Genomic DNA, 14,690 nt, shown 5'->3' with positions numbered 1-14,690 from the left:
TCTATGTCCATACTCTTACCTTTTTCCATCTTAGCTGCGATTTTACCTTTCTTGAGATGACAGAGTAATGTTTTAGGATTTGGTAGTGAGATTTTATTTTTGGCTGAGAAACTCAAGACTCATGGAATTTTGGTCGGACTTTTGGTAGTGACTTGTATTTGATATTGTAGAGATTTTTTCAGAAAATTTTGAAAAAGAGTGGGCTAAAATATCCTCATTCAAAACAACAAAATCACATAAACATTTAAAGCACACAAGCAGCTATCATACGTCCTAAACACGTAGGGGGCCCTTTTGTGCCAAGGGTAGGCCTAACGTATTTGAAAGATGTATGTGTAGAATTGAACCATTTTGTTACCTTAAAGCAAATTTTGTATATAAAATGATGTTCGAAAAAGCGAAAATAAGTAGGGGGAAGTAGGGAATAAACGGGAAACACAAAAACAAAAGACCCACGCAGGGGTCATTTGAAAAGAGTACCAAAATACAAGAAAGGCAAGCCCACGTAGGGGCAAACAACAATAAATACACATAGAAAAACCCACGCAGGGGCGAAATCCACTAAGATGTTCCCGATGTCCCCGCCTCTGATCTGCTCCTCTTGTTTTGTGCCATGAGATGCTGAAGCCGATATTGAATCATTAGCAAGTATCCTTCGTTCCGGCGGACTTTCTCTTCCCAGTCTTCGAGACACATTCCGCTTTTCTTATCTCCAATCCATAAGTTGAGCTCTCCCAAATCGCTTCTCAAGCCTTCTAATTCTTGAGAAATTCCTCGTGCATTTCCTGGGTTTACCTCTCTTAGTTCTATCAAAGCTTTGGACTCTTTGTCCTCCACACTGTGGTAAATGTTCGGAACTGAGAAAGAGATACCTTGTATATTTCCCTTCAACCAAGCTTTGTAGGTTTCATCGTACCCAACATTAAATCAATCTGCGGCAATGGTGTCCTTGTTCATTCGTACAACTTTTTTTCATTCTCTTAGAATCTCTGAAGCCTTATGCACTCTATCATCGCCGATGTCGAACACATAGATACGGTAGTATGCGTTTGGAGGTGTAGTCTGTCTTCTTCCAAACTGCCTTAGGACCCGGATGGGTGCATATATGGGGATACCTCGAATACCTGGTAGAGGAAGCACAAGTTGTATGTCGCCCTGCACTATGACATCTTTCGAGATGAAACGGTCGAACATCCACTGAATATCTTTTTCTCTCAACTCGAAGAAAATTTGAGCCCATCTTTATCTGGTTCTCTTTTATTCTAAGTTTGCCCAAAACAACATGTCATTCAAACTCCTAAGAGCATTATGCCTATCGAGGGTATGGAGTTCCTGAGTTCCGTGTCTCTTCATCAAGTGACTTATTATCCACCATTGGAGGAAGAGATTACAGCCCTGAAAGTAACGATGTCCTTTCTTACACCTACCTAGAGCACGGTACATGTCGGAAATGATGATAGGCGCGATAGGGTAGTACTTCACTTGCCTTTGGTTTAGATGCCCGTGGAACAGAGTGTGCACAAGCATTATCACCCGGGTGTTGATACTGAGGCTCGATCCGTGTGGGAAAACCATGGTGCCTAATAGTGCGATGCTAAATGCCAAAGGTCTGATCTCGTCCCATTATCTGAAAATGACCCTGAACTCTTGGTTGTAATTCACATAGAAGCTCGCATGTCCGAATCTGACATAGAGATCCATAAAAGAAACTCTAGAACCTTCGGCCCAGTAGGCATCCGAGCCAGTTCACAATATCCTCGAGGGTAGGATTGTTAGGGATTATGATATTTTCCTGTTTTCTTAGTCTTCCTTCAAGCCTTGTACCGACTGTGTTTATTCCATCCCGAATTTCCTCAATTATCGGGGTGATTTCCATGGTTCCAAATCAGAATACCAATTTCTCGTTGTCCCAATAACCTATGAGGACTTCAATCAGCTCGGGCCACCCGACCATATTGATGAGTTCTGTTAGGGCCCCTATATATTTGTTGAGGGCCCTTTTGTGAACCGTAGTGAGATCGTTTTACCACAACTTGAGCAAAACTGGGGCTTCCACTACGATGTCGTATTTAGGAAATCGATCCATACCTACAAAATAAAGCACGGTTAAGATTCCCTCGCCCAAATAGGCAACAATTAGGTTTTCACACATACATTTTTCAAATGTCAAATAATATGATATGTTGTTAGGTCGTGCAGTGGCGGACCCAGAATTTTTGTTCAGGGAGTTCGAAAAATAAAAGTATAAACGTGTAAATAAGCCAACAAAATAAAATTTCAAGGAAGTAGTAGTATATTGTTTATAGGTACAAAAAATTAGTTTCGTTACAAGAAATCTGAAACTAACATGACTGATTACAGTGAAACAAAAAATTAGCCCTATACAATATGTCAATCTAGAACTAGGATGCAAAGTAGAGCAAAAAATGGAGCTAACTAGAACAAAAAAAATTAGCACTTCGTAATGTCTCACTCTAGGACTAGAGTGCTAACTACAAACTCCAAAAAGAGGTCAGTGCTAATACTTCTCAAGCACGTTTATAATACTATTCGACGAGGTTTCATTGCTTGAAAAGACAAAATAATATCATTCGTTGAAACATCCTTAAACACATCCTTCTCCATAAAAGGAACCATGCAACCGCTCAAGAAGTCATCATTCATTCGACTTCGCAACTCATTCTTGATAAATTTCATTCCCGAAAAAGCTCTTTCAATGAATGCAGTGGCAACTGGCAGAAGTAAAGCGAATTTCGCCAAACGAAAAACAAGAGGATAACATGAATGTTTTTTTGTCTGAACCAATCTTTTTGAAAGATCACAAAGCCCATGTAAATCAGAGAACCTTTTATCGATATCACGGACATCAATAATGTAATTTGCTAGTTGATTCTCAAGTGGACACATGCTAGGTTCATCAAAGTCATCATGATATAATTCAGCCATTCTCATTATTTTCTGGATATTAAAACTTGAAAATAAGTCTATCGGATTCAAACAAGCAACTCCATAAAGCAACTCGGTTGTTACCTCATCAAAATGATCATTGAGTTCTTGCAATTGCCAATCAATTATTTTACAAAATACTTCAACACGATAATGATGAAAAATGTATAATCAGCAGATTTACGCCGTGATCTTTCAGAATTAACATACGACTCATCAAAATTAGACACCACAATATTATACTTGATACAAAATGCAGAAACCTCAACAACAAATAAATCCCATGTTTTGGCCACTTTAACAAGTAGCATGACATTTGCAATGTCTTGCTCCTTTTTTTGTAAACATGTACTAAGATCATTAGTAATTTCTAAAACTTCTTTCATCAAATGCAACATGAATGCAACCTCATAAGTTTGAGCAATTTTGATATATCCTATTGCCCTGGATCTTTCATCCATAGAATGTGCAGTTTCAACAATATTATCAAGAATGTCCATAATTGTACCAAACTTGAGAATAAAACAATTAAAAGATTTGAAGTGAGATCCCTAACGAGTATCGCAAGCTCTAGAAATACCAACTTCTTTATGCAAGCCTCTACCCGTTTTAAGCTCATCCATATCAAAAGCTTCTTGAGTTTTTTTTTTTTGAGATTCTCGATAATCATCCATACGTTTATAAGAAGCTGCCAAAACATTAAAAATATTTGAAACCAAATGAACAAGTTCTCCAACTTGAAGACATCTTTTAGAAACACCAGCAAGAGTTAATTGAAGTTGATGAGCAAAACAATGTCTGGAATAAGCCGATGTACTTTCTTTCTTAATCAACATCTTAAGGCCATTGATATCACCTTGCATATTATTTGCCCTATCAAAGCATTGTCCACACACATAAGATAGACTCAAGGAATGTTGAGAAAGTAAATTGACAATTGCTTCTTTTAGAAATAAAGCACTAGTATTTTTAACATGAACAATGTCAAGAAGTCTCTCCATCACAAATCTTCTTCTATCAACATATCGTAAAATAACCGTCATTTGCTCCTTGCGTGAAACATCAAAAGATTCATCAACCAATAAGGAAAAATAATCACCATTTAGTTCCTTTATGATGCCCTTAATTGTTTCAATCTTGCAAGCAATTACAATATCTTTTTGAATTTTTGGACAAGTCATTTGGTCATTTTGAGGAGCATTTTCCAATACAAACTTGCGAACATCATCATACTTTTGAGCATAAAATGAAAGAATCTCAAGAAAATTTCTGTTAAGTGATAATTTAGATTCATCATGACCTCGAAATGCCAAGCCTTGTTTCACAAGAAGTCTTACTACGTCAATTGAAGCTACTAAGAGGATCTGATACCCGTGCTTATCTTGATTAAATTGTTTCTCAAATGAAGCATGTATGGATTGTTGTTGTCGCATTAGATCTTCACATTTCTTTTTGACTGATTGTGAATGCTAGTATGCCCACCAACATGTGTTTGCAAACTAGCTTTTTTATGTCAGCTTTTAAACCACACACTCGAAAATGTTTCACCTCCGCGTTGAAGATTGTTATTTTGCTTGAATAAATAACAATACAAACAAATGGCTGCATCTTTACTTATACTATACTCTAACCAATCAGGAAATTCATCAAACTATTTATGATTAAAATAACGCACATCTCCAAAAATGTTTGTTTGTGGAAACTCTCTTAATAGAGGTTGACAAGGTTTTTTTTTGGAGATAAGCTCTTCTAACAGCGTCACAGTAATTTAGATGAAATTCCAAGATTTGAGTTATTTCACCTGGATCAGCCTTTAAAGAACTTAAATCAAATTCTTCCCCGTTAGGTTGATTCTGAACAATAGAACTTGAATTTGATACTTTAAAAAAGTACTTTTCCATTGACTATGAATCTATACAAAATAGTTAATTTTTAAATGCATTAAAGATAACTTTTTGTAAATTACATTAGATATTACCATCAAAATTCAAATGGTTCATCAATCTAGTTACGACTATCAAAGAAAGAATAGAAAAAAACAGTCAAAAAAATTCACAATTTAAAATGAAGATAGTCAATATTCAATCAAGAAAGATGAACTTTTCAAGAAAATTGAGAGAAAAGCTTACCTTGGAGAAAAGACAAACAATCAACCCTTTTAATTTTAGCTTTGAGCCTCCACTTTAGATAATCAGAGATACTACAAGTCTACAACCTTAAAAAATAAAGTCCCATTTAATTTCTTGAAAATTGAAAGAAAATAAGAAGAAGAGAAAATGGCTTTCACCTTTTAAGCAATAAGCATGAGTTTTGATTTTTCATTTCGAATTGAATGTGAGATTCAAGCATGAAGTATCAAGTATGAAACAATAAACAATAGAATATTATGGGAGATGATTTAAATATTTGAGTTTTGAGTTGGGGAAGAACAAAAAAGTGATTTAGGGATTTGAAAAGTGAAAAAGTTATTAGCTTTTAGGAATGGGAGAATGGGAGTTCGGACCCTTGAATTTTTTGGGTTTAACACCACATTTTATTATTAAAAAAACATTAAAATCGAATCTGGAACAAAAAAAAAAAACTGAAAGTAAAAAACTAAAAAATAAAATGCTAACCCAGGGATTCGATCCCTGGACGTCAGGCTTAACTTTGAAAGGAGCTGCCACTGGGCTATCTCATTTACCTTGTCCTTGAGGGGGTTCAAAATATATATATCCACATAAATCCAAAAAATTCACCTTATATATACAGTGTAATTTTTTTTGAGGGGGTTCTGATGAACCCCCTGGACAACACGTGGGTCCGCCCATGAGGTCGTGGACCTTGGACTTGATATTTGACGATTTTACTAGTGGACTTAATACGCCTTGAGTATTAAACCGTCTTAGGATAATGCTTAGATTTGGATTTGGTTTCGCTTTACTCTAAGTTGACTAGAATTGGTTTAGAAATGACGGTTACCCGAGTCGGACAAACAACAGGGTGAAGTCTAATAAATGACGTTGGATGACCACAAATCAACTATTTGTTTATCATTTTCAAAGAGTTCAACTTGTGTTTTTTTTAAGGACATCTGTGGTAAGTCACGTAACCGCTTTTTTTCCTAATGCAATCTATTTGCCGTTTGGCGGAATCAGGTGTCAAGAATGCCACAATTCAATATATACGATAAATAAAATAAGTCAACAGTAAAAACACATAGCCAAATAAATTAATCTTAAGGTTAGAATCATTCAAATCCCCAGCATAGTCATCATTCTGTTTTATTAAGAAAATATTATTTAGATTGGTTTTAAGAGTTGTCACTTAATTTTTAAAGGGTAATTAAGAAAACTGATTATTTCAATAGATTAAAAACAGAAAATCTAATGAAAATAATTAAGGGGGTTCGAGGTTCATATTAGCATTTCGGAAAGGGTTTGAAAGCACTCGAAATACTCGCTAACATGCAATTAACCGGTAATTAATTATTTGGCTAAAATAATTTAACTTAACTTGAATTGCAAAATTTATAGTTAAAACCGTTTTAAAAGGAAAAAAAGGGGGAAATACGAAAATGCTATCAAAGTGAGATAATTTGCAACATTTATTCTTTAGGTTTTGTTAAACGATGACTGATTTAGTGAAGTTGTTAAATCAAAATGGGCGTATTTCGAGGATTTAAATTTTTCGACTTTAATTTTAGCGGTAAATATTAGCAAGCACACAAATACAATAAAATAGAGAGGGAAAAAGACTCAAGTTTTGTTTTTTCTGTCCGCCTGGACCAACACTTGGGCCTAATTTCATTTTGGGCATTTTCGCCACATGTCCTAAATTCTAACAGTATAGTAGCAAATAACTGGGCTTACGCCCAAAAGTAACAAAATACAATGTTTTGAAATAAAGGGTGGGCCTTTGGCCCAAAATTTTAACTCTCCAATTCATTGCATATCTTGACGTCTGGACCTGTTCGTCGATTTTAATGGCTGATTGATTCAAAAATGGAAATTGAGTCTTTATGGCTCTCCCGAAATGCGAGGGTGAGAGGTGAGTTCATGGTGAACTCGGACAGATTTCACATGCAACAATAAAACAAGTAAACTTATGAGTAACAACCCACATGATTTAATATAAAAAAAAATAAAGGATAGTAAAAATCACCACTGCCTAAGTGTCACAATGAAAAAAAAAATTAATTAGGATCAGAATCAAGTGAGTAAGCATAGAGAAAATAAATGTTCACATATATATATATATATATATATATATATATATATATATATATATATTTATATCCCATAGATAGTGGCAAACATACAACCATATATTAAAATGAACTAATTCAAAATTAATTTTACGATAAATTCATTTAAATAACAAAAACCGACGGATAAATTTAACCAAAATAAAAGACAAGGAGCACAAGGTGGGTGAATGAATCTAAAAAAAAAATAAACTAGTAATATACATATTGATAAAAGGAAAGACAAGAGAGTAAGAAAAAAGAGAATAGAACCCCTAGCAACTCACTTCACTATTTACTTAATGACTCAAAACCAAGTTGATCAAATTTCACAATTTTCCAACTTAACAGGAACAATGATTTTCAAGTATTCGGCAAACAAACGGGAACGGGGATGGGAGAAAAGTCACAATGACCACAACTAGAACTCAACCTAAGCGAGTATGAAATGATCCAAAATGTTCTACATTGATTATAATTAAACAAACTTATACGAGATAAGGAAATAAGGATGAAATTTAGCCATCAAATCGGGTTATCAATATTTAGGGCTAGAATACCTAACTAAAAGTGAATCTTTGTGATCAAATGACAAACTGTAAGAAAGGGACTGAAAACAACAACAGTTTGACCACTTTCCATGTTAAAATTAAGTTAAAGTACGCCACTTATGTTAACCACAATATTGCAAACAGGCCGATGCAAGGAAACATGGATCGCAACAACATTTTAATCATGAAAGATTTTGGAAATTGATAAGATCAAGATGTAAGAAACCCTTCTGAACAAATGAGTTCAACATGTTTAAGACTTATACTACCTACAATCAAGTATCCCTATAATCTGAAGCATAAACAAATCAGCAGAGGGAAATATGTTTTAAGCATAAACGAGATAAGAACGAGAGGTGCTTAATTGCATAAACGAGAAACCACATTCCCCAAACTTAAAATAAAAGCACTTTCAAACTTACAACGAGTACTTAAATATACAAATCACAAGACGCAACACCAAAGGGAGGAACCAAGTTCTTAATCATAGGTACTCTAGACATAAATCATATACCCAAACACGTATTGTGCCTCAGTTAACCAGAACACTGACTCAAACCCGAACGACCAAGCATTAAACACCAAAATAACTAAGAACAGAGGCATTCGAGCCAAAAAAAAAGACAAAGAATCTGCAGAAAGTTCAGTTCATGAAAACGGAACATCCAATACGAGTTAATGATCAAAAATGAGTTTACCTTTCCGGAGGCAGCGAACTGAAGACGAGACGAGCTTGAGGCGACACTTTCACCATGAAACTCGAAGACAAATGACAACCCCAATGTCTGGGCAGCAATATTAAACTTAGACACCGAAACCAATTATCTCCTTTGTTTTCTTGAGGCATATTTCGTATGAATTTTAACTGTTTTTGGTTAGCTTAGCTCTATATTTTCACTCCTAAAAATCCCACAAAATCTTTTTTTTTTTTTCACAGTGAACAACAAGCAACATATATAGGAAGGATTAGGGTTCGGAAAATAGGGGAAAACGGATCAAAAATCCGACAACCCAAGGACCAATTCCAAATTCAAAAATAAAAAATCTTTCACCATTCAAGCTAAACAACCTTTTTTCTGAAGTTTCATCCCATTGCGGAAGAGGAAATGGGGACAGCCGCGTGCTGCTGCTACTGCCAATTGAAAGGGACGGGAGGAAGAAGACAACAAGAGGCAGCGTATAGCCCTCTGTGACTGCTTTTTCGTGTACTGTTCCGTGTTTTCAGGTCGTGTAATTATTTTTCGTCTGTGAGACGTTGGAGAGAATTGGAGTTGGACACCATGAGATTGTTGTTGGAATTTGACGTTGTACTGTGTTGTTCACGTTGGACCGTTGTTGTGTATAGCTGCTGCTAACATCTGGGAATATTGGAAATTTCTGGGTTCTTTTAGAATTGGAAATGAGTCGGGTATGGATTGAAAATGTGGGTTGGGGCGTTTTGGGGTGGGAGTTCGCTGGACTGCTTCTGGTGTCTGGAATTGTTGTATGTATGCATTGTATGTTGTAATGTTAGGAATTGTTTGACTGAAATGGGCCTGAAATGGGAAAGGTACGGGCTGCTGGAAATTAAATAAATGGGGCCCAAATCTAAAGTCTTTTGGTGGGTTTAAAGTTAGGTATAACTAAGTGAATTAATAATTTAGACAATTTGAATTTAATTTGTAAATTCGGCTAAAACTTAAATAAGACAAATTAGTATAATTAATTAATGAGCTTCTTACCTTTCACGAAATAAGATAATTAATTTGATTATATATAAAATAAAATTTTATGAAATGCTAATTAACTCAAAATTACAAATCATTAAATAACTAAGCAAACTAACCAAATATTTAGTTAAACAAAACCTTTTGAGACGATTTTTGAATATTTATAAAATTAAAAAATATACATATATTATTAAAAAATTATAAAAGTGATGAAACTATTAAAAAACTAACTTGAAAAATGTCTTGAATTTTATAAAGTCAATTATTTTAAATCATTTGAAAATTAAGAAGCTCGGAAATTAGTATTATTGGGGAGGGTCAAAATTGGGTGTCAACATGCACATCCCTAGTTCCTTAGATTTGCTTTCATTTTTTATTTTTTTTTAACATTCAATGTAGCTTATTTCATCCTTTAACTCCATTTTTTGATATATCATTTAAATACAAAAAAATGTAATAAATATCTAACATAGTATTAGATAAATATTAAAAAGGTAAAAAATAATTATTTCTCCAAAATAACCCTAAGTCTCTACACACTCTTCAATCCAACAATCGTTCCCTACCATAATAATGAGAAAAAAAAATATTTCATCAAAGAAGGCTTTGTATCATGCTGTTGAATACTATGCTCTTACAAACAATACACACGGAAGAAAAAAATATTATCAACTACCTTAAATGGACAACACCCAGCCAGGGTTATAAACTCAATAGCAATGGATCGTTCATGGGAAGCACAAGACAAGGCGGAACAGGTGGAGTCATCAGGAATATCAAGGGCGATTGAGATATATGGGAAACTTGTATATGATAAATAACATTAAAGCTGAATTGATAGCATTCTTGCAGGGACTTCGAATAGCACTAGAAAGAGGATTAATACCATTGGAAGTTAACGTCGATTGCAAGGAAATTAAAACCCTCATTCGAGGAGAACACCCCACCTACTGAAATATTCTTTCTGATTGCAGGGATCTACTTCACCGTCTGGGGAACCCCCCAGTACACCACGTCTTTAGAGAAACAAACCAAGTGGCAGACGCTCTAGCAAAGGAAGGCGCTAAAATGGATCAAATCAACTCTTTTTTGTGTTTTTTTTGCACCTTGATTATCGTTGTAGCTTCTAATTATGACTATTGTTTTAGGATAATTTGTCAGGCTATTGTAGTATTTTCTCATGACCGTATTCATTTACATTATTTCTCTCTATTCTACTTTGAATTTTTGTTTTCTTGAGCGGGTCTATTGAAAATAGCCTGTCTACGTATAAGATATTGATAAGGTCTGAATATATTCTATCCTCCATAGACCCGCTTTGTGAAATTATATTGAATTTGTTGATATTATTATTGTCCCAATTTTTTTTATATAATAATTTCATGTCTTAATTTATATAGGAAAAAGCTCCATTATAAAATTGAGAATTATATATATAAATCAATACTCCAACCACATTACAGAAACAACTCATATCTCTTGCTCAATCTAGTGTACTTGAGAAATCAATAGAAAAAACTCAAGGATATAAAAAAGAACTTCTATAATTTAGCTTTTAAATAGTTGCACAATCATGGGCTAATTGAATTATTCGATCTCATATTTTTTCGAACAAAACTTAGAAGAATTGTTATAAAGATAAAATGTATGTTGTAAAAGCGCGAATTCAAAGCCAAAGCCAGAGCAATGAATCCTTAGTTATAGCCTATACACATATATACAAAAATATAGTAGCAATAAAAGAATATGATCACAGACAAACTTCCAATCATATTAAACGAAAAACAATGAGAATCATGAACAAAGAAAACCACCCCAACAATAAAAATTATTACTTTAATACAAAAATGTACATTAGGCCATGTACTTTAACATGGAGCTAACCAATTTAATCCACCAAAAATGCAACATGAAGAAAAGGAATCAGCAGCAGGATATCAAAGGAAATTCATCTGTGCAAGTGTGGCTGCTTTTATGTGAAGTTAAACAATAAGATGCTACATGTTGAGAAGGATAACAAATTTTATTCAAGAAAAAAAAATTTAAAGGACTAAAAAGAAAAATCGTAATTGAAAAATCTAAAAAAACCAAATGCTATCAAAAGTAAAACAAAACTTTTGCAAAACAGTACAGTACATAGGAGTATTGTCTTGTTTGATTTATACATACAAATAAAGATTGAACATTTATATTCTAAATGAATACATACCCCACACTTAAACTTTTGCTCGTCCTCGAGCAAACATTAAAGCTCATCTCAAATAAATCATACTAGGTTTGTCATCACTTTGGTTAATACAAACAATTAGGCCATATACCAATTTCAAAACATCAAGAATTCTCAATCATTATGCAAGACATCCAAATAAACAACAGACCTCTAACCTCCTAACCTCAAGGAAGGACTTTAAACTCATTAAATTTAAGCTTGTTCGCCTACTCTCATCAAAGAAAGTTAATAAAATCACCTATCCATCATGAAACAAGTGCCCTTACAAGAATAAATAGTTCACACACTCAATTCAAAAGATTGAATAGAAATTAAGGACTTCATATCAAGAACAACTCTCACACTCACAAAGAAAATTTCACATGTATGCACAAAGAACCATATGCTTGCCCATTATGTACATCTCCACTAATTAAGCATGCTTGAATATAATCAAATAGGACTTAAACGGGTTGTAATGTAGGCTAGGGGACGGGTAGGAAAACTATATTATAGTGACTTACACTTCCTTAAGAACTTTTCACTTTAAGACTTCATCACCCATTATTTTCTTCTCTTTATTTTCAGCCCTCTTTTCAACAATTATTTCACAAGTAATTCTCATCATCTCAAGAATACTTCAATCTCTTTTTTTTATTTTTTTTCTTTTTTTCCTTTTTTTTAGTATTCCTTCATAATAGCCATCCTCAACTTACGTATTTTACATGCGTTAAGGTGCACGATGTCCTTGGAAGGACCAGGGCCATCATCAAGGTAACTTCTTTTGTACATTTTTTTTTTCTTTAACATCATATTCTTTCAAAGAGGGCTTTTTAAGCACTTTGTAGCTATCATTGATTATCTTCTCACTCAACCATCCCTTTTTCTCAGAATTGATAATTAGAAAAAGTCTATGCTATAATGCTCAAGGAAGCAAGGTGCAAAAACTAGGGATTCAACAAAATAGTCAAGGGAAAAATATGGCTACCAACAAAAGGCTACAGGCGCAAAAAGGCTAACTAGTGATATAATATCTGAAAAGGCTAAAATTACCAGACAAATCAAAGAAAGCCTATTATCATCTCCTAAACAAAACTACACTTTTTATTTCGCTTCAATAACATGCAGGACAAGTTCTAGACTAAAATGCAAAACATGGAATAAAGAAATTCTCACCACACATGACACAAGTATCAATCAAGATGGATCAATTCCACTTCTAAGAGAGACAGAATCATAACAAACTACAAAATAAAATAAATTATATACAAAGTCACAACCATGAACTTAGGTGTCAAAGAGTCTGCATTTTATTTTATCAAGCATTCACAAGAAAGTACTACTAAAAAATTAGACCTAAATAGCAAGTATCACACCACTCAAAAGGGTCTTTCTTTTCTCTAAAAAAAATAAAATTATTCCTAAAAAAATAAAAGACACTCGGTTCAAAGGGACTATCCTCAGGAAAAGAACCGAAAACAAAAGCGAAGGAACCCATCCTAAAAAAATAAAAGACTCAATAAAACAATAAAAATTAGGAATTTATTCCTCCACCCCACACTTAAAAAGATGCTATGTCCCCAAAGCTTCAAATAAAATTTAAAAACAAGGGTTAGAAAAACTCCCTGAGGCCTTTAGGCCTAGCTAGTAGCATGTTCTCTTAATTTTCATCGAGGGTCGTACGCACCCCATACTTAAGATCAAACGTGCTCCTTAGCACCAAATTTCGAATACTCAGACTTCTCCAAAATCTGTAAAAACAAAACCAAAAGAAAAAAATGACACTAATAAAATAAAAATAAAATACGAAGTTACACTATAAATTGGGTTGCCTCCCAATAAGCGCCTAATTTAACGTCGCGGCACGACACAAATATATTCATCACTTTTCTTTCCACTTTGAACTTATGAATTTTACCCCTAACTTTGCATCAATTTTTCTGCTCCTCTCAAGGGGTGGTGGTATAAAGATAACGACGGAACCAAGTAATATATGTCGCATCTTGCACTTCTTGGCCCTTAAATGAGGAATGTCGTTTTGTCTACGTGGACTAAAAAACTTTAAAATGTAGGGGCCTTGTTCCTCATCAATACACTCATCCATTAGCTCAGATTTTATAGAAAAGTGTTTTGAATGAGATTCAAATTCCCTTAATTCTAAAGCAACACTATTTACAACATTCTCACTTTTGTACTCTTTTTCAACATTGATATTAAGGAATAAAATATAGTTGAATGGTTGAAATTCCTCTTTTGGCTCCACTAGTTGGTCATAATCCACAACAATTGATAATTGGGCTTCAGACGCCTCAATCTTTTTGTTCAAGTGAGCCTTTAAGTCATGAATATCTGAGCCAAATTGATCGTTTCTTGTGTGAGTTTAACTCTTCTTTCGATCAGGTAGGGTGCCAAGTATGTTATTTCATCACGGATAGACTCTTCAATCTTTAGAAGTTGAATTCGTCCATATATCCAATATTGGCTCACTATCTCTTTTTCTCCATAACTTTCTCCTTGTTGGGCCCCAATCTCTTCTAATTCAGCTTGGATTGTAATTTTTTATTGAAGAACATCAAACTTATATTGTAGTTCCACGATTTCTTTGTACCCTTCTGTGCATTCAAGTATTTCTCCAGTGATTTTTGAATTAACCTTGTCCAACATGTCTGTACATTCAAGCACCTCTTGTTTTGTATTCTCTGTTTCATAGCCCCTACCAACATCACAAATAACAGAAGAATCATAATAGGGGTTTGGGGGAAGGGAATAAGTTTTAGGACAACCATTCCAATGAATATACTGGCGACCACATATATGACATAAAGGACTTTCATCACCCAACCACGATTTATCCCAATCATCCATATTAATAAGAGTACCAAATTATTTAAAGAAGAGAAAAAAAAAATTGTTGGAAGAAAAAAAAAAACTAATAATAAAAAAAAGAGTAAATAAATAAAAAAGAAAAGGTATAACCTAGAAGAATAGTTAATTTCTAAGTCCCCGGCAGCAGCGCCAAAAAACTTGTTGCTCCCAATTGCACACGCAAG

The 14,690-nt window shown here is 34.1% G+C and overlaps 2 protein-coding genes across 2 annotated transcripts; both read right to left on the bottom strand.

The window, feature by feature from the left end:
* Positions 1-2,538: 2,538 nt before the first annotated feature.
* On the bottom strand, positions 2,539-3,446 carry LOC125839898 (uncharacterized). The gene is made up of 2 exons (XM_049518873.1): positions 3,131-3,446; positions 2,539-3,086 (listed from the first exon to the last, which is right to left on the bottom strand). The coding sequence occupies exons 1-2, from the start codon at positions 3,444-3,446 to the stop codon at positions 2,539-2,541; spliced, it is 864 nt and encodes a 287-aa protein (XP_049374830.1).
* Positions 3,447-3,497: 51 nt separating this feature from the next.
* On the bottom strand, positions 3,498-4,379 carry LOC125839897 (uncharacterized). The gene has a single exon (XM_049518871.1). It carries the CDS (start codon positions 4,377-4,379, stop codon positions 3,498-3,500), a length of 882 nt encoding a protein of 293 aa, XP_049374828.1.
* Between the last annotated feature and the right edge of the window lie 10,311 nt (positions 4,380-14,690).

This window comes from Solanum verrucosum, unplaced genomic scaffold (genome assembly GCF_900185275.1).
Source record: "Solanum verrucosum unplaced genomic scaffold, falcon-dt-bn FXZP01000177.1, whole genome shotgun sequence".
Lineage (NCBI taxonomy): Eukaryota > Viridiplantae > Streptophyta > Magnoliopsida > Solanales > Solanaceae > Solanum > Solanum verrucosum.
The sequence above is the reverse complement of the archived record's forward strand: the minus strand, read 5'-3'. Positions and strand labels throughout refer to the sequence as shown.

Bases quoted from the DNA above. Each gene is read 5' to 3' on its own strand.
- LOC125839897 (XM_049518871.1), bottom strand. From the start codon at position 4,379: ATGCGACAACAACAATCCATACATGCTTCATTTGAGAAACAATTTAAT.
- LOC125839898 (XM_049518873.1), bottom strand. From the start codon at position 3,446: ATGGACATTCTTGATAATATTGTTGAAACTGCACATTCTATGGATGAA. The intron at 3,087-3,130 runs GTAAATCTGCTG...ATCGTGTTGAAG, and splicing joins TAATTCTGAAAGATCACGGC to TATTTTGTAAAATAATTGAT.